The 18,965-nt window shown below is 40.6% G+C and overlaps 1 protein-coding gene across 1 annotated transcript; it reads right to left on the bottom strand.

Annotated features, from left to right (window-relative positions):
- Positions 1-5,856: 5,856 nt before the first annotated feature.
- Positions 5,857-18,562, bottom strand: srp68 (signal recognition particle 68). The gene is made up of 16 exons (XM_026170464.2): positions 18,378-18,562; positions 17,903-17,969; positions 17,442-17,555; positions 17,052-17,247; positions 16,067-16,149; positions 15,832-15,941; positions 15,629-15,708; positions 15,345-15,485; positions 9,758-9,856; positions 9,522-9,586; positions 8,881-9,034; positions 8,636-8,730; positions 8,287-8,416; positions 7,831-7,906; positions 7,696-7,745; positions 5,857-6,948 (listed from the first exon to the last, which is right to left on the bottom strand). Exons 1-16 carry the CDS (start codon positions 18,463-18,465, stop codon positions 6,721-6,723), a joined length of 1,776 nt encoding a protein of 591 aa, XP_026026249.1. The 5' UTR covers positions 18,466-18,562; the 3' UTR covers positions 5,857-6,720.
- Between the last annotated feature and the right edge of the window lie 403 nt (positions 18,563-18,965).

Below are 18,965 nucleotides of genomic sequence, written 5' to 3'. Positions count from 1 at the left end.
GCAGGAATGCATAATTCAGAAAGCCAGAGGGAAACGCTCCATTCCTGCACTGTTCACTCGGCTCTGTGTGTCACACGCATTGTGAAGATTATATCCCTTGGGATAATTATAGAGCTGAAAAATGATCCAGTGCTACAAACCCAAAATGGTATTGAACTGCAAATCTGATTCCTTAAAGGGATAGGTGAGTTTTGTCACAAGGTTTCTCTCAAGGTTATTCGTATAAGAGGATACATAATATTAGGCAACTCGATTTCACGTTTACCCCAAAAAAGAAATAATAATTCTGGCCTTTCAAGACTTCAGTGAATAATACCAATAATATACCAGAATAATACCAGTCTGGTTTTAAAGGTAGCAGCACAGAAATTGGGCCTTACAGTCTTGTTTGCATAAACTGTAGATAAAAGATTGAACTGACCACTGCAACATCACCGTAAAGTCCTGCACACCTCAAAACCCTTAAAAATAGAGACCAAGATACTGAGCCGTTTGTAAGAGAAGCTGAACTGCCCTTTTAAAAGGTTTCTATATAAGTTGATTTCTTTTTTCCACCAGAGGAGTTGTCCACTGCTGGCCATTTGAAAAAGCACTGATGTATCCATATTTTACACATGTGATTCTTAATGATTGTTAATATTGGATCAAACAGCCCTAAAGTGTCTGATCTGGTCTGTCCTAGGTGATTACATAACTCACCCCCATTAGAGGTACGTTTTCTGAGCTGCTCTTGTCTTATTTAAAGTTTGTGTATCATATGGGGTCCCTCAGGGCTTAGTTTTGGATCCACTTCTGTTACATTTGTGGACTACATCATAAAGTCATACAGCAATTCATATTATAAATAAACTGAGGCTAAACAGTTATACTGTTTCTGCCAACAAACTCAGCGCAGCGCTGATATCAAATATCTATTGAAAGAATTTTTTTTTTAAAACCGACATATATTCTAATAATAAACCCATGAGGCACCAGATTCCCCTTTATTGATACCTATGTTGGTGAAACCTTGTGAGCATGGCAAAACACACACACAACCACACATATATTTTCAAGGTTTTGCCATATGTGTAATCCACATTGTGTAAAGTGACGCATACGGCTAATGAATATTACATTTAATGTAGAATCAATATAGCATTATCCCCTTTTATTTATTTTATCCCATCTAATATATTTTTTATTTACTTATCCATATTTTTAAAAAGAATATATTATTTTTGTGTAATCTTTGCAATTTGTTTCCTTTTTTAATCGCATGTAAAATTTTCATTGTAAATACATTTTTACTTCTGAAGAAGGACAGTTACAGCTCTGAAATATCTGAAATATGTAGCACAGGAGGAGTTTTGGCACAACAGCTCACTGTTGATTGGTCTGAAAGGCATTTTTAAAATTACAATTTTTAACATTTTTTTTTCTCCCAGTGTAGATTAAATCTCTTTTTTGGACTGTCATTAATTGAATTTGGTTTTGTCATAATGACAAGTGGCTCAAGGTGCTTTTATTGTAAGGTAAAAACCCTATAATAATACAGAGAAAACCCCAACAGTCATATGACCCCTCTTTGAGCAAGTGCTTTGGCGACAGTGGCAAGGAAAAACGTTTAAACCTCTGGCAGAATCAGGCTCAGGGAGGCGACCATGTCCTGTGACTGGTTGGGGTGAGGGGAGGAAGCCAGTATGAGGACATGCTGTGTGAAAAAGAAAATGTGCGATAATTAGTAAAAGGTTATCCTCATTTCCAGCTCAATGTTTTTATTTTTGGACTGTTATTTTATTATGTTATTATTTGTCTTATCCCTGGACTGAAACTGGACCTCTAAAACAACCTGTTTTAAAACCTAAAGACGAGTTCACATCAGAGCTGTGTGCCCGAGATGATCCTCTCGGCCTGATATCTGTCTGAAACTGAGCATTTGGTTTACATGCTGACCTCATTGCTAATAACCTGCTTCATGTTATATATGAGCATCCATTATTCTAAATATATGTGTAACAGCTAATTGCTTTCAACCACACCTTCCTTTATTATAGTTACATTTTACTTGAGTATTAGAACATTAAAAATTTATATGGAAGACGTGTGTAGAAATAATTAGCAGCAGTAAAATAATCAAAGAAAGAAGTGATTCCATGTGTGAGCGATAAGTGGACGCAGAACAAATGGTCTTTATGTTATCCCATATTTCTCTACCTCTGTATCCTGTTAAGTCCCTAGGATCAGAGATAAAGGATATATTTATTATCCCGGAAAGAAATGTGCTGGAGAATAATCACACTACCATGAAGGAAACATAAACAGAGACTAAATACCTCATAGAAATCGCACTGACTTATTTAAAGGTGACATCTGCTGGGACAATTTCGTTTATAGGTTTCTGTCTTGCATGCTGGAAAACTCTATCTACTGCCAGACAATAGCAACTTGATGCATTAGTATATCCAAGAAATTTCTCTGCTACCATAACTAAAAAGAACACAGCATTCCCAATCTGAGAGCTCCAAATTAATGAGAATATTCAGGAGACGATAGTTTACACAGTGAGATCAATTTTTTTCCCCTTTCTGATTTTTCCTTTTTCTTCCTTGAGCCTTTTTTTCCTGAATTTATAACAAGGAAATTAAGTCGTTCTCATTTGGCTATGTCACCCTGACACCTCACTATTAAGCCTGAGTCAAAGCTTGGAGCAGACCTGTGCCACAAACACTGAGGGACACTGTGTACAGTCAACAGTGGAACATCCAAAGGGTCAGAAAGTAATTTACATAACACTTTCATATAGTGGTACATGCCATAAATCTACTGATTACAGGTTGCCCCATACACTGGAACGTTTAGTGTGCAGCATCTAAAGACGTGGAAGTTATTCCAGATCAGGGCGTCTCTCTGCTGCATAGCAACAATTGGAAATCACGAGAAAAAATGTAGCTAAGCAGCTTTCATTGCAACAGCGAGAGCACGCTGTGCTCATTGGTCCAGTCACACAACGTTTCTCTCTGGGTGGGTCTACGTGTCTGGAGTAACATACTTTTTCACTTGCTCACATATATTGTATATTGTGGTTGCACCCAGGTAACAAACTGTAGCAATACTTTCATCTTAAACCTCAAGTGAGCTGCTGAAAATGACGCATAGACAGGGGTCATTTTCCTCTATATCAGGGGTGGGGAACTCCAGGCCTCAAGGGCCGGCGTCCTGCAGGTTTTAGACGTGTCCTTGATCCAACGCAGCTGATTTAAATGGCTAAATTACCTCTTCAACCTGCCTTGAAGTTGTCTGGCAATGAACTAATCATTTGATACAGGTGTGTTTACCCAGGGTGATATCTGAAACCTGCAGGACACCGGCCTGAAGAGCATGACAACACTCGTGTTTATGTTTTACATTCAAGTTTTTATTGATTTTGTATGTTTTTTGAAAACATATACTTAAACCTGTATAAGATGGGAAAAAACAAAACAAACAAAAAACACAAGAGAAATGCTGGTGTGCACCCCTCCCCTTAAAACACTCATGTTTTTTTAGTGACAAATGCCCCCTGAGCAGGGAGACAAATGTCTGCACCACAAATGCAAGACCTCGTGGAAAGCAATCATTAAGATTCTTCGGGATTAAAGGTCAGGCGTTTCTCCGGATGTCAAACCTGCAGTTCACACACATCCTGCAGCTCATTTTGAGCCACATTAATGTAGCAACTATGTATCTGTATACCTGTAAATTCCAAACAGCTGAACAGAGAAGAAACAACAAAGGCAGAGACACTGCAAGGGTGTGCCAGCCTCTTCATTCACCTTACACACAGCACAGCTGTCTGCTCATACTTTGATGGTTATTCTAAATTCTGGACCTCTCTTGGAGGAAAATGCGTAACACAGTAACACAGAATGTTGTTCAACAGTTTTAGCCTTTGGTTTTGTTCTGCAGATAAGCATTCATCTCCACCCCATAAAGGCTTAAATATTTTCAGTCTATTCTAAATAGTACACATTTCTGAAATACCACAGTAACAGTGCGCATGTGTAGGTTGGGGGGACTTTTTACCACGGAATATTCTTGGTTAGAAGATGGGGAGACCCCCCCACCCCAAAAAAACCCAAAACCCACTAATGTCAGATCGAGGTTAATAAACACACCTATATCATTATTCTCACTTTTCAGTGCACAAACAAAGTAAAGCTAAACATTCACACCCTGCTCAGGCATCCAATGCACTCCCACACCCTAACACAGGAGCAACTGAACACACACACACACCTCCATGTCTACTGTCCTCAGAACACGTCAGTTTAACAGCAGTTCTTTAGCAATCAAACTATGCCCGATCAAAATAAATATTGCCAAAAAGAAAAATGTGAATGAAGAATGACAAAAACAGCATTTGGTGCAAATATACTTTAATTACCAGGCTGGAAACTACATGAAATCATACGATCTCCTCATTTCATTACTCTCGTCACACACACACAAACGTTTCCAGCATCTACAGATTATAGCTATTTTGTTTTCCAGGCTAATCGAGGTAAAGTGCTGGAACTGTTCCAGCCCATCCATCTTACTTAGCGTAAAAACACATGAGTAGGGAAGAGGGGGGGTGAAGACAAAATTAAGCAACAAAAAAAAAGAAAAAAAGAAAAAAAAAGTTAAACATGTTAGTGAGACTGAAACTGTCCTTTCCTAGTGTTTCACCAAGTCTCACAGGCAAACCAGATCACATAAAGATCAGGGGTTTCAATACATCCCGACAAATATGTAAAACAGAAAATCCACAGACATGTCAAAGGTGATGAAAACATTTTTGTAGTCCTTCCCATGACAGACAGAGGTGTGGTGTTGGCAATGCGATGAATGAAAGGTTGCTAACAGCTCCTTCAGTGTCCTGATGTCTGCCACTGTCCTTTGTAGATAAATACACACCATTAAAAGCTTTACAGTAACAGATTACAGTCTCATGAGCTGAGCCTGCCGTCAACAAGCAGGTACCATTTGAAAACATGTAGCAGAGGGACCTTTAAAGAGCTTTCTACTTCCAGCGAGACGACGCTATTGAAGCAGTTGGACCTTTGACAGGACGTCAAGTTTGAGGGCAAGAAAAATGCAACAAAGTACAAATAAACCAAGTAGCTAAAACTAAAGCAGGATAATACAACTGTCATGGAGGGAATCCCGCCATTATTATGACTGTAAATAAGCAGCCTCTTACTGCAGTGTGTGTTGTATGTGACTGCTTTAGTTCTAGCTGGTTAGTGGATCTAATGAACTGCCTGGTGAGTTTAGGCTCTAACTACCAAAGAAATAAAAACACTGGCCAATCCAGCTTCTTTTATTCAGAAAGGATCATTTCAAACTGTGACTCATAGCTTTGTCATTAGTCATGCTAGCCCTGTCCCAGTTTCCTGAATTCAGAGGCTGGGTTTCGAGAGGCTTTGGCGCAATGACATAGGACGACAGAGAAGAAAAAAAACAGAAAACCACAGACTGGAAAAATTTCTTCTTGCGATTATTAAAAGTACATCACGTCTGCAGATGAGGGACAGCCCTACACCTTTGACAGTGACAGCTTTGTTTGTTATGATGTGGTGACCACCCACAGGGCACTTAGGAGGAACTGGATGTTGTACATGTTCGGATCCTCGCCGCTACTAAATCACAACCAAGTGGAACAACTAAAGGACTAAAGGTGTACTCACACTTGTCCTCGTGTGCTTGCACTCAGGCCTGAGTATGTTTCTGGAGGTTATGCTCTGAAGATTTTCTTCCAATTTTTCCTTAAACCCAAATTCAAACATCTCCTCTCCACTCAGAGACACGTGCTACAGTTCACGTTATAGAGTTTAAAGTTAAAGACAGGCACACTTACAGTGAAACCTTGTTCTTTATTTACCACTGATTTATTGGTTAATAACTGAGATGTTGAAGCAGCGTTTCAGCTACGGACCCATGGCCACCTGTTTTCTTCTAACAGTTACACACCGGTCAAAACAACTGAACACTGGGAGGAGCAGCTCAGTGCGAGTACACTCTTAGGCACCTGAGCAAGCTGACATTTCTTGTCCCAACACAAGGTCTTGTGGCTGTACAGTGTTTATGAGGATTTTTATGCCGTCAAAGCAACAAGGGGCAAAGATTACAAACTTTAGTTTGTGATGACAGATGAAATCATACAGATGATTACAGTTTGGTCAGCTATAGGTCTTGTAATTAATGTTGAGGCTGATGAGATCAAAACATATCTTTTTGTTTTTAGAGGGCTAAGAAAAATGCAGAACAATCCATTTACAAAAGGAAAAAAAACACAATATGAAGGCGCATTTAAAACACAGGAGGGAAAAAATGTAATCTTTTACCGTGAGATTGACAGCTTGACTTCACTCATCAAAACCACGGCATATTAATGTCTTAAAAGTTGCCAACATCTCCATTGCTCAGTTTAAGGAGGGAGCCTGTATGCTGTGAAGCCATGCAGGCTGATACGATTACTGAAGCTGGATGTGGACTTGGGTCATAGTGCTACCATTTCATTAATCTTTCCGAGAAGACTATATTGACTCCGTCTTCCTCAGAACTGCCAACTCCAACCCCTCTGCACATAGGCACTAAAAATTAAACATAAAAGACAAACTGAAATGATTCTAACTAACAGCTGACCCAATTCTGGCTGGTTGCAGTAACCTCTGGGCCCTGTGGCTCTCACATGGAGGTTGAAGTGTGGGTTTAGGTTTAGCTGCCGAAGCCAAAAATGCCCTTGATGTAGCCAGTCAGACCGCCCTTGCCCTTCTGTTCCACCTTGTCATCCAGCGGTGGGAAGGCCACATGGTTAAGAGCAAGGTCAAAGAACAGAGGCTTGCAGGGGATTGGCTGGAAGTCGGGTGGGAACTGGACCAGACTGGGCTGTTTTCCGACGAGACTGGGGTCAAAGCGGAAGGTCTCCAGGTGGTCACAGAGGGGCTGCGTGAAAAAGAAGTGAGGAGATGAGAGCACTGGAATCATAGGGAACAGAAAGTTCAGCTAAATGAAGAAATAAAATAAAAAAGCAGCAGAAAATGGAGTGATGACAACCTCATCAAACTGCATTTCTTGTCATAAATGTTAAAATGGCAGATCACATCAAGCATGGACACAAATTAAAATGATGAGATTAGCATATGTGCAAATAATCCCTTGCTGCTCCAAACACTCATTTTCCAAAAAGAGGATATCCCTAATCTCAGCTCTGTCTGTTAGAGCACAAGCCCCGCCCTTTGTTCTTCAAATATTGTGTCTGTGATGGGCAACCAATCAGAAGAAAGCTGGCCTGACACGAGAGGAGCAGAAATTGCTTGCGTTAGGCCAAGGCCAGCATGACAGATAAGATTTCGAACTTTGACTCATGCAACTAAAGCTACTGCAGTGCAGACTGTGACAGATCCACTCAAACTTATTCCAGTTATTGAAATTCCTAAAAATTAAGTTTTATCACAAAAATAGATAAACGTTAAATGACATCATCAAAACCACTTTTCAAGTTTTTATGTTGCAGTTTGTTAGACGCAAATATACAAATTAAGCTTCACCTCGGCTCTTCAGGAGTAATATGACCGATAAGTAATTAATCCACAGAGCTCGTTTATTTTATTCGTACAGACACAAACGTGCAAGAACCATGTGTCTGTGTACGGCTGTAGTGTTGAGCAGCCTGAGGCTTCCTCCTCTTACCGTGTTGTCTTTCACCAGCTGCTGAGGAACTTCAACTATCTCGTCGGTGTCTGAAACACAAACACATCTCTTCAGGACTGTACAACAGAGAAGACGACTGCTGGTTTAACTGTTTAACAACTTCGAGGCTCGCACCTAAAATGGCAGCAGCTTGAAGTGAGTATTTTTCAGCGTTGACCTCAGCAATGAGCTCCTGGACATCGGGGAGATCCTGCAGAAATTCATGATGAATGTAAATTAACGTAGCGCAGTGATATTTTTGTTAAACTTTGATGTACCGTGTGTTCGGGTCTCATTGCATTTCCCTAACAAACAACATGGTTTGCTGCACAGTTACTTATACTAACTAAAAATCTAGCAATTTATTAGTGTTACTTAGAACAGATTAGCAGGCATCTGCATCTTTGTGATCCATAAAGCTTTTTACCATAAAGCTTTTTAATAACATCTATTTGTCTAAATATAATGTGTTGTAAATAACTAAAATGGCAACCTAGATAAAGATGAGGCTTTGAAAAGAGGCCTCCACAATGAGTAACGCCATGACTCATGTTTGAGGTGTGTGTGTGTTTGCTTGCATGTTAAACCAACCTTGAGGCTGTTGTTGAGGCTCTTGGCCTTAGATTGGACTTCCTTGGCATATTTCAGCACCCTTTCATACAACACCAGCGCCTCACTCCACTTCTTCACTAACACATAAGACTGGGCTATAAAGAAACACCTGCAGGAGGCCAAAGAAAGCAGCTCATTAACAACATGTGGGTTTATGAACTGCAGAAGCTTTCATGGAAATGTGAAATGGAACAAAGCTTAGAGATACTTTTCACATCAGGACGCAGGTGTATTTGCGATTGTAAATACGACACTTGTTGCACTGTTTGAATTTCAGCTGCATTGTTTGATGCAGAACATGTTGAAAACCAGGCACAAAAACACTGACCTGTAGGCCTTGTAGACCAGGGTCTTCAGGGACACCTCCTTTTGGAAGGCGTGGTCATCCTCCAGACCCTGCAGGGTGGAGAGCTCTGCCAGACTCTGGATAGTTGGAGGAGGTGGTGGTGGGGGAAAAAAACAAAACAAAAACAAAAAACAAAACAAAAACACAAGATGCACATCATGTAACTATGGTAACACAAACATCAGGCTGTACACCTTAGAGACAGAACTTGATAACAGGACATTCACCTGCAGGATGATGTCATACAGGCGGATGAGATCCTGTGGACGGGGCCCCCTCTTGTTCTCGTCGGCCTCGGGCTCCTTCAGTTTGGCCTGCAGAGTATGAGCCATGCTCTCATTCCTCTTCACCAGTGTACACAGCTTAATGTAGGTCAGGTAGCTGGGAGAGAAGAGCAGCAGTGATTATTCACTTACGGCGTGCGATCCCTTTAAACTCATCAGGTCTGTAAACCTCGGCTGAATCAACTGCAGACATCGTCAGGAACCATTAACATGCCTCACAGGCGCTCTGCAAGTTGAACCAGACTCACCCGACACGTGTTCAGCCTAATGATGCCCCGACCTGACAGGTTTATACATGTCTGTCTATCAAAAGATGTTAGAAGTTGCTAGTAATGTTTCCAAACAGCCAAATGTTCTCCGATTTCATCCTCCCAAAAGTGAGCATGTGTTTGTAATTTCACAATAAACTGAAGATCTGTGTGTTACAGTGTTGTCTGCATGAAGAGACGAGGAGGGGAATGATCAAAGTGTTATTGACTTACTGAGATAAGTGGTAAAGCATTTAGCTGCAGCTCTAATCCTATGACTGACTAACTTAACAGAACCAGGAGTAAAATCGAAGTACATTTTTCTTCCTTTTTTACCTGTGCAGGTACTGCAGGTTGGACACCTTCCCAGTGTCACCATCAGAGCTCCTCTCTCGCTGTTTCTACAGTGATAAAAAAATTGATAGATTTACAAAAAGGAAAAAAAAAAAAAAAAAAAAAAAAGCTCTTTAGTTGAACCTTCTAGTATTCCCAGTTTCAGGTATTTACAAGCTACATCTTCACCACCTCTCATTCTTGTCAACATCACAGCTTTTCATCCTGCTGAATCTTACCGCCTCAGTCTTGAGCTCCTCTTTCACTGCCTGGATGGTGTCTCTGCACTCGGCCAGCAGGGTCTCATACAGATGTTCTTTGGTTTCCTCATTAGCTGCCTGAATGACACAAACAGATCCAAAGATGAGGATAAAGGAAAAAAAATAAATGTAGAACTCACTGAATAGTAGAGAAGGAGGGAGACGGGCGTGTTTCACATTCTAAGCAGAGAAACGTCTCAGATCGTACCAGCACGGTCTTTACATTTTTTCATCATAGATTTAATGCAACTAAACGTCTAAGTTGGCAACAATGAGGAAAACCCAGGGGGTGAAGCCTATGTGTGAGGATGGCACATGCTGAAGATGAGATGATGTACAATAGATGACTCTGGAAAGTAAAAACGGAGTACCTATCAAAAATGCAGGTTCAGCAGTAACACGACACACTGAACGCACTGAAGCAGTTTTTCAGCCTCCAGTTTGGCTTCCATGTATCTCCTTACTTCGATTCAGCTCTCTGTACAGGTCAGCTAGGAACATACTTTAACACTTTCAGTTGCTTTTCTTCTGCTTTCTTGTAGCTACAAAGACTGCTTTCAGCTAAAAGAACACTCAATACTCTGAGGCCATCCTAGGCACACACAGGCAGAGCGGAGAAGGGGAGGAAGCAGTCGCGCCTCTTAACATGCAGACTGAAAGTGGAGATGTTCACAAATCCTTTTTATGCTTTTTGTAGAATAACTTCCAAGCAGATTTACGCAGCGATAGCAGCCATTTAACCAGACTGATGAGATTTGGCTGAAACTTGATCAGATCATAAAAGGTTTCTACCAGATTGTGCAGACGTATCTCATTTAAAACGCGATCAAGCAAACATTTGATGCATGTAACAGTTTTAGTACTTTGATACAAAGAGCAACAGTTAAAGCAGGAATGCGACTGACAAACTCGGGGAGAGACGCAGGTATGTGGCCCGGCAGGCTGCTGATGCATTCCTGCACATAACTCATCAGCAGTTAAGACACTGTATAGTTTCAGGGTTCAGAATGACACGATTGTTCATCATCTAAGCCGTCTTTCATCACCACACTAATACAACAGGCCTGTGTTAAACTGAGATAGTCTCAGAAAGATGCAGGATGGGTTTTACTAACACTGGAAAAAAGCAAAGTGAGAGCAATAAAACAATTACAGAAGGACTGATCACTCATAAAAATATCAGTTTTAAGTATTTAAAAGATTTTGTGGATTACATTACTGTGTCTCTGTTGTTGCGAAAAGTTGAGAAAACACAGTAGAGGAATGTTACAAAACAATTCCTTGTGGTGGAAAACCTGATAACAGATTGTTCACAAGCCTTCTCTCTCCCACCCAGAAAGGTGATGCTGCTACGCGTTTCACACTTGTGCCAACACCCTAATAAGGCCTAGAACAGCCAGTTCTACCTGTTGAGCATTCTGTGCTGTTCGGCAGGAGGGCTGGATGGATACACTGGTTAGAGGAGGAAACAGCCCTTCAACTAGGGTTGACATTTGGCCCTACAGTGTCTCCTGTCCCCTGAGGCCACAAGCAGAAGAACAGGTGCACATTGTGAAGCTAAAGGTGCTAGAGCTGTGACACAATATAATGTGCATACTATGCAAAAATCCTTTAATTGTGACCAATAAGAAAAGCCAAATGTGATAAAAACTGCCAGCGCTGCAGTTCTTCTCCACACAGTCACTCACAGCCACCTTTAACCGCCTTTTATGCGACAGTCAGACCTAAAATGCTCCATCTGAAACTAAAATGAGCTGCTGGGTGTAGCCCTGCATTCATGTGCGAGGTGAAATGCGTAGAATGCAGTTGTGCGATGAGAGCAGCTGCATGCCTGAGACCTGAGTGGCAATGGGTGTGACAGGTGTGTCTGCAGGGTGTGCTGAGTACTCGGGCACAAAACAGAAGTAATGAGCTGTGGCGACAGCGAGGGGACATGTGATACTATCAAGAACAGAGTGCCACCTACTGAGATTTTATGGAACTGCACTGAGTGCTCTCAGGGTTGTTTTATGGTTTTATTAAACCGTTTTAATGCTTGACGAGTACCCGACAGCCTCCAGCAGGATGAAAGATTATTTAGTTAAGAAGAGACTTTTATGCTTTTACTTATTTCCTCTCATATATTCACTTTTACTTAGAGCTGGGCGATAGAACGATAACAATATGTATCGCGATATAACTTTTACTCGATAGAGAAATTAAGCTATCGCGATAGACCTCGCCGCTCTTGTTCTCTTAAAAAAAAAAAAAAAAAAAAAAAGGTCAGCCGATCCAAATTAAGTAGCGCAGAACTGAACCAATCACAGCCGCAGCGTCACGTCGCGTGACTTGTTACGTACAGCACAAGTGCCAAGCCGCACGTGTGTTTGTTTGGGAAGCAGCCAGCGCATAATGGAGGAAATGAGTGTGCCGACTAGAAAAATCAACCGAGCGTGACCGAAGAGAAAACCGATGATGGTTCCAATGCCGGAGAGATTGTCGAACGGAAGAGCCATAGAAGTTCCGTAGTGTGAAGGTATTTCGGCTATTTCAAGTCTGACAAAAAACAGAGTAGCGTGCACTGTAAATTGTGCCGAAAGCAAGTCTGGAAATACAATAAACTGGTGCATGCGTCACACTGTGCGCCACGTTATTGTTTCGGTGAAATGAATTTCTACAATACTGTTACTGTTAATTCTACTCTCTGCAGTGTTTAAATGCTTACATATACACACAGTTACTGTCCCTCCACACATACGACTCGGTTCTGCTTCTATGCCCCAGCTTTGTTTACTTTTTCCCACCGAGGCTTCTAGACTTCTGATTGGCCAACATTTCTGCACGGTTAGGAATCTAGCGCCACCTGCTGCTTTGGCATGTTCATAGCAGCGTTTTCCTTCATTTCTGCCTTTATGTGTGGACGGGATTATTTTTTTAAACGAAAACGGAAAATCTCCGTTTTCAAAAATACCCGTGTACGTGTGGACGTAGCCTCAGTCTCTGACTGGAAGCGTTAATTCGTCATTCGGCTTTTGTCAGACTAAAGTAACTGTTAAAACTGTTTGAAAAGCTAAGCTATACAACAAGGAGAGATTGAGAATTTCCTTTTAGTTCTCAGTTTATTGGATATTGACAAAAGTTAGTCAGTTTTGTCTGTTCTTCTGTAAAACAAACTAAGATTTATTTTTAGAATTAATATTTTGTTTCTAAGTGGAATTGACAATTTAGTCTGTTTCATTTGTTCTATTTTGAAACTTAAACGCTTTAGCGACTGCCTTTTGTGTAGTTTGCAATATTTGCCTTTATTTATCTGAAAAAGTCTCATGTTCCTTAAGTACATCTACCCTGTTGAACTTATTATGGGAAATAAATATTTAAAAACAAGCTGCTGATTATTTCACATTTTACTTGTGAGCAACGGCACATTTAAATCTTACAAATATAGTTATTTGGCTTATATCGTGATAGATATCGTTATCGCCTGAAATGAAAAAAACATATCGTGATATGAAAAAATCTCATATCGCCCAGCTCTACTTTTACTGTACCAGACAGTCACTGAAAACATGCAAAGGTTTTGGATATCGAGCTCATCTATATCAGGGATGTCAAACTCATTTTACATTGTGATCTGTTTACATACTTTGATCTTAAGCGAGGCGGACAAGTGAAACTCCCCTTGCTGTCATTGTAAACAAGTGGAACTACACATTTAATCAATGAGACATCTTAATAAAAGAAAAAGTGTTTTCAGTACATGATAAAGAAATGCCGCTGTAGTAAATTAAAGAATCTGTCAGCACGACTCTTTAGGCTTAAATTACAGAAAATTAATATGTAAAATTACAAAAAGTTATAAAACAAAGTGTTAATTCACAGAAATTTTAATTTTACTCTGAATTCACTGAAAAAGAACCATAGTTTCTTTTATTTCTCTTATAGATAGTGAAAGTAGTCATTTAATTGCTTTAACTATCACTTAATTGTGTTGTTTTAGTATGAATGGTCACATACGAGGTCTTAAACAGATGGAAAAGCTGCCAAACTTATGAAAATATAGTTAAAACACTTAAGACATTTTCCAAGTCAGTCCAACAGGTAAGACTGGAGTGTCTGTACCCAGGAATTATGTTTGTCACTACCTGATCTATATGCAATTAATCCTTATAAGCTTAAAACTCAAATCAAGGCCCAATTTAAGAATGAAAATATAGAAGTGGGCCTGAATTTGGAAGTGAAAACAAAAATAACAGGCTCGCCTTCTAAGGATATAAAAGGCATGTGGCAGCGGAGAATAAGAAACAAGGTTGAATTCATTACATTAAAACATTGGCATTTATAAGCAGTCTAAATGGGTCATATGAGCACACAGAATCAGTGTTGTGATACATACTGGGTAGTCTCTGATAGTAGCTCTGCATGAGGCAGTCAGGAAACATAAGGAGGGGTAGGGCTGCTCGATTATGGCAAAAATGATAATCACGATTATTTTCACTGAAATTGAGATCTCGATTATTTGACGATATTTATTTAACAATAACAATGTGTTGAATAATGACTTTAAAGATTGTCAAAAATAATATAAAATAGTGTGCAAATACTGATAACAGTGCAAATGTTTGCAATATAAAAAATAAATGAAAAATGTAAACATCTATGTTTAGTGAACTTTGCAGTGTTGCTCTGTGGTGCAGCTACGACACTGTAGCAAAGTTTACACACTATGTCTACTTGATCCACGTCTGACTCCACGAACCCATAATATTTCCACACCACTGAAGTTTTTTTTTTACCTCTCTTTTCAACCAACGGCAGTCACTCTCCTCTCCAAATAACTTCTGCTTAGCTTTCCGAGCTTTCCGAGCTTCCCTCGGGTCCTCTTAATCAGCGGTCTCCAACACCCGGGCCTCGGACTGGTACCGGTCCGTGAGTCGTTTGGTACCGGGCCGCGAGAGTTGAGGCTCAGGTGTGAAATGTATAGTTTTCAGGGTTTTTATCGGTTTTCAGCGTTATTTTGTTATCGTTTTTATCATATACTCGGTTTTCCTGGGTCTTTTCACGTGTGTTATGAATAAGCCTTTTTTTCGGTACCGGTACTAGTTTTATTTTGTTGTATTTATCCGTGACACCTTAAAGGCCGGTCCATAAAAACATTGTCGGGCATAAACCGGTCCGTGGCGCAAAAAAGGGTTGGAGACCGCTGCTCTTAATTGTTGTGACACGTGTTCGAAATGCAGAGAGGTGCGCTTGATTTGCCACACGGAGAGTAAAGCACGAGGGAGGGGCTAATAATCGGCTCAGTCATTTTTAATGATTGTTGAAAGCCCAGATCGTAATCGTGATTAAAATTCGATTAAGTGAGCAGCCCTAGGGAGGGGTAATGACCAGTGATGAACACGATTATATTTGTACTACAGAAGGAATCTATTCACTTATTGTCTTTGAGTCAATGTCTCTGCAGTTGTTTCCATTGTTTGCAGCCCAAGAGACATAGAAAGGACAACCAACATTAGGAGGTGCAACAACATGCGTTTCCCACTGAGTTTGTTTATATGCTTAAAAAAGAAGGAATGTGTGAGAGGCTGACCTGAGCGATGGCGGCCTCGTTGTCTGCCAGACCCAACAGGAAGACGCGAGCCTTGTCAATCTTCACAGGCACCGTGCGTCCTCGCCACTCCACTTCACTCATAGTGGCCGCCTGCTTGGTTCGCGCCTGAGTAATCAGTGCCTTGAGGGAAACAAAACAAACCCTTCTGGATGTAGTACACGATTACACAGCTGTGTAATATTCTTGTTTGGTATGTGCTCCCCCCAGCAGTTTAATCATGAATTACAGACTGATTAACAAAAGTTTTACCCCTTCGTGTTTACCTCTAGTTTCTCAGCCATCATGCCACCTCCTCCACCAGTCAGCCTCATCTGCATCAGGTCATTGATGGCATTCTGATCACCTAAAATCAAATACAACCAGGGAGTGAGTGTGTGTTTGTCAGTGTGCAGAGGAAGGACTGAACTCAGGATCGGTGTTGTGCATCAACAATGACACTGAGAAGAACGACTACAGCAATGCTGACCAATATTGTAAGCGCAGTAGCGAATGTTGGGCGATATCTCGTCTACACGCTGGCGGTACAGAACTGCCAGGTCCTCAGTGAAGGCACTGGCCAGCTTCTCATAAATGGTCCTGACAAGACAAAAGTATTTATCAGTGGTTTAAAAAAAGTGAAAGAAAAACAAACAAGAAAACCTCCCATTATTAAAAGAAGAATTAAAAAACAAAAAACAGAGTGCAGTAATGTTAACGCTCACTTGCACTTGTTGAAAGCCTCCATGGCTTGTTTCCACTCCTGCAGCTCAAACTCCACCATTCCAGTCAGGTATGCAGTGTAGGCCTGAAATAACACCACAACACATGATGAGGAGCTCCTCTGTTCATTCCCTCACCACACTTCACCAACAGTAAAGGTGGGAATCACCAAGACTCTCCATGATATTATCACATTATTTCACTCATGATATATTATTGTGATTTAACATTTTTGTGATATCTGCAGTAGCAAGTACTACAATTTATCATCTTCTTTCAACTCCAAATTATGTCTCCAAAGTTACAGTTAAACTCATTTTTTTTCTTTTGTTGCAAAATAAGTACACAACACTGTCACTAAAGTTTGCTGTAGAAGTTGCCATAAGACAGAATCAGTCTGCTTTGAAACTGATATCAGTCTGCGATGGAACAGGGTCAAGTTGGCAGTTACATACATGGAAATCTGTTGTCTACGCAGACAGAAATGACCCTCTTTTCTACAAGAATATAGCCAGAATACAATCAGCTGGCAGCCAGTTTAGTTGAGTCCCCTCAAGTTGTGCTCACTGACACAGAGTCATTCAGACCGCTGACAATCTGTCTGCATTTATAGATTAGAGAAAGCAACTATTCACAATCCTCTGCCAATTTCCCTGAATAACTGCAGTCAATCCAAAGGCACACTGCAACTGTTTGCAGAAAGGCTGCCTCCTCCAACCTTTCAGCCCTCTTGTTCAAAGTATTCCAAAAGTATTTTATTGATTAAAATATCAATATTTGGTGTCCCTGTGTAGATAAAATATCGTCATGAAATATTCTGCACTGTTTTTCTAATTAACAGTGTTTGAAGTTCTCAAATCTTACAGTTGAAAGACAACAAATCGAAAAGTTAAAGTTATTCATCTCTGAGGCTGGGACCTCGCTGCACATCCACTTGTTATTCCACACACCTACACGGGTCAGTTAAGATGAATTTGACCTGTGTACCTGTGCCTCCAGTTTAGTTTTGGCGTCCACACGGGGGCTTTCGCAGAGCTTCTCCAGCTTCTCACTGTGCTTTGCAGCCTTACGTAGTCGTGACAGCAGGTGGAAGCGCTTACGTGGTTCTGTATTGGCCTCCTGCTTCAACTGCATGGCGTAGCTCCATGCACGCTCTGCTTCCATCAAAACCAGCAGAAGATACCTGAAAAAAGGTGGCATAGCTGTATAAACAGTTTGTTTTTTTATGTGAAAGCATCAAGCCGCTGAACTGTTCCACATCAAAGCAAAGTGATCTGTTTAAGTGTTTCAAACTGGAATTTCCTTAATGTAAAGGTTCCCAAACCAGCAGCCAGTTAACTACACGTGAATGACCAGTTAAAATTATCTAAGTCTAACCTGTTATCAGAAAGCATTTCCACAGTGACTTTCTTCCCAACAAACTTGTGTCGGTTTCCCATCTTGAAGCCAAGAGTCTTGCGGAGGCGCCGTAGCCTGCGGGAACAGTAGCCCCTGGAAACAGACAAGGATTTTTTAAATTCTACATTACAATAAATGAAATACAACATAGACAAAAAAAGTCACCACGAAACTTAATATGCAGGAAGATCAAAGAACATAAATTATCTATCACTATATCTTAAACTCCGCAAATATGAAAATGTGGCGAAGATAGGTGGACATCAAAAGCTTTGAGTTTAACTTTAATCCACACCTGTTCCATTTAACTGCATTAAACCATAAATCTGAGCCCAGCATTGTGAACAGAAGTCTCATGTCAGTGTCTTTACATTGGGTGGGAAAACTGCTGCACCACACACAAATCTCCACCCTGTAATGTATGACCTGAGCCAGCTCACCTGTATCTCTGGTAGTCTCCATGCCTGAGGCCGTGCTGCTGCTGGGATTCTTTGATGATTTGCAAGACTGAGATTAAACGTTAAGGTACAAACCTTATGTAACCATCACACACGTTACTCTGAGGGGCAGTTAACCATTTATTTTCAAGCATGAACGTTTCAGTTTTGATAGCAGTTATTGTATGCAAGCACCAAGACAGGCTGTTTTAACTATTGTAACCGCTAATGAAACTCAAAGATGACATCACATAATAGCTAGCAATCTTAAAATATGTCCTCAGACCCCCAAAATAAATTGTGAATACATAAAAATCCCCATTTACCACTGACAGCCTGCTTCAGTATGACACGTAGCCTAATAACCGCTAGCTTATCTTCCAACTGAGTTAGCTAAAAGCTAACGTTAGCTTAAGAGCGTGAAACATGCTCGCAGAGGGAAAACGTCAAAGAGCACGTGTCGTGTTCTTAAGGATACTTTCCAGTCCGAGTCCTCCATCCGGTAAGTTTTCTTTATTTTCTTCCATTAGGGAAACTTTAGCGTCGTTTTGCTTGTCTGCGGCCATCTCTACACGCTAACAGCTAAGCGGCACACATACACACATGCCCAGTCAGAGGTGCAGCCAGGGACCAATGAGTGCGCAGGGAGGGGCAAAGGGGCAAACTTCGCGAGACTTTGCTGATGTGCCTCATGATTCAGTCGATTCATACGCCCCACCGCCCCCGGAACAACAAATAAACAAAAACAATCTAAATAAATTAAAAATAAAAAAACTTTTATTCTTCTTATTATCATTATCAATACAGCTACTGCTATTAATTATAATTAGAATAAATTATATCATCATAAAATTAAACCACCCCTCTTTGCCTTTAGCTTCCTCCCACAGAGCAAGTAACATTAATAATATTCAGAGGTTATAAAGGGATAGTCACCAATGTACTGACCAATTTATTTGTGTTTTATTATAGCAGTTTCAGTCCTCTGTACCTGTGTGGTATCATGCTGTATTTTAACTTTATATTTGAACTAAACTACAGTTTACTAATACGGTAAGACTATTTT

The sequence above is a fragment of the Astatotilapia calliptera genome, chromosome 6 (assembly GCF_964374335.1).
Source record: "Astatotilapia calliptera chromosome 6, fAstCal68.1, whole genome shotgun sequence".
Taxonomy (NCBI): domain Eukaryota; kingdom Metazoa; phylum Chordata; class Actinopteri; order Cichliformes; family Cichlidae; genus Astatotilapia; species Astatotilapia calliptera.
The sequence above is the reverse complement of the archived record's forward strand: the minus strand, read 5'-3'. Positions and strand labels throughout refer to the sequence as shown.

Bases quoted from the DNA above. Each gene is read 5' to 3' on its own strand.
- srp68 (XM_026170464.2), bottom strand. From the start codon at position 18,465: ATGGCCGCAGACAAGCAAAACGACGCTAAAGTTTCCCTAATGGAAGAA. The intron at 15,486-15,628 runs GTAAACACGAAG...GTTTCCCTCAAG, and splicing joins TGATGGCTGAGAAACTAGAG to GCACTGATTACTCAGGCGCG. The intron at 9,857-15,344 runs GTCAGCCTCTCA...TGTGTCATTCAG, and splicing joins ACGAGGCCGCCATCGCTCAG to GCAGCTAATGAGGAAACCAA.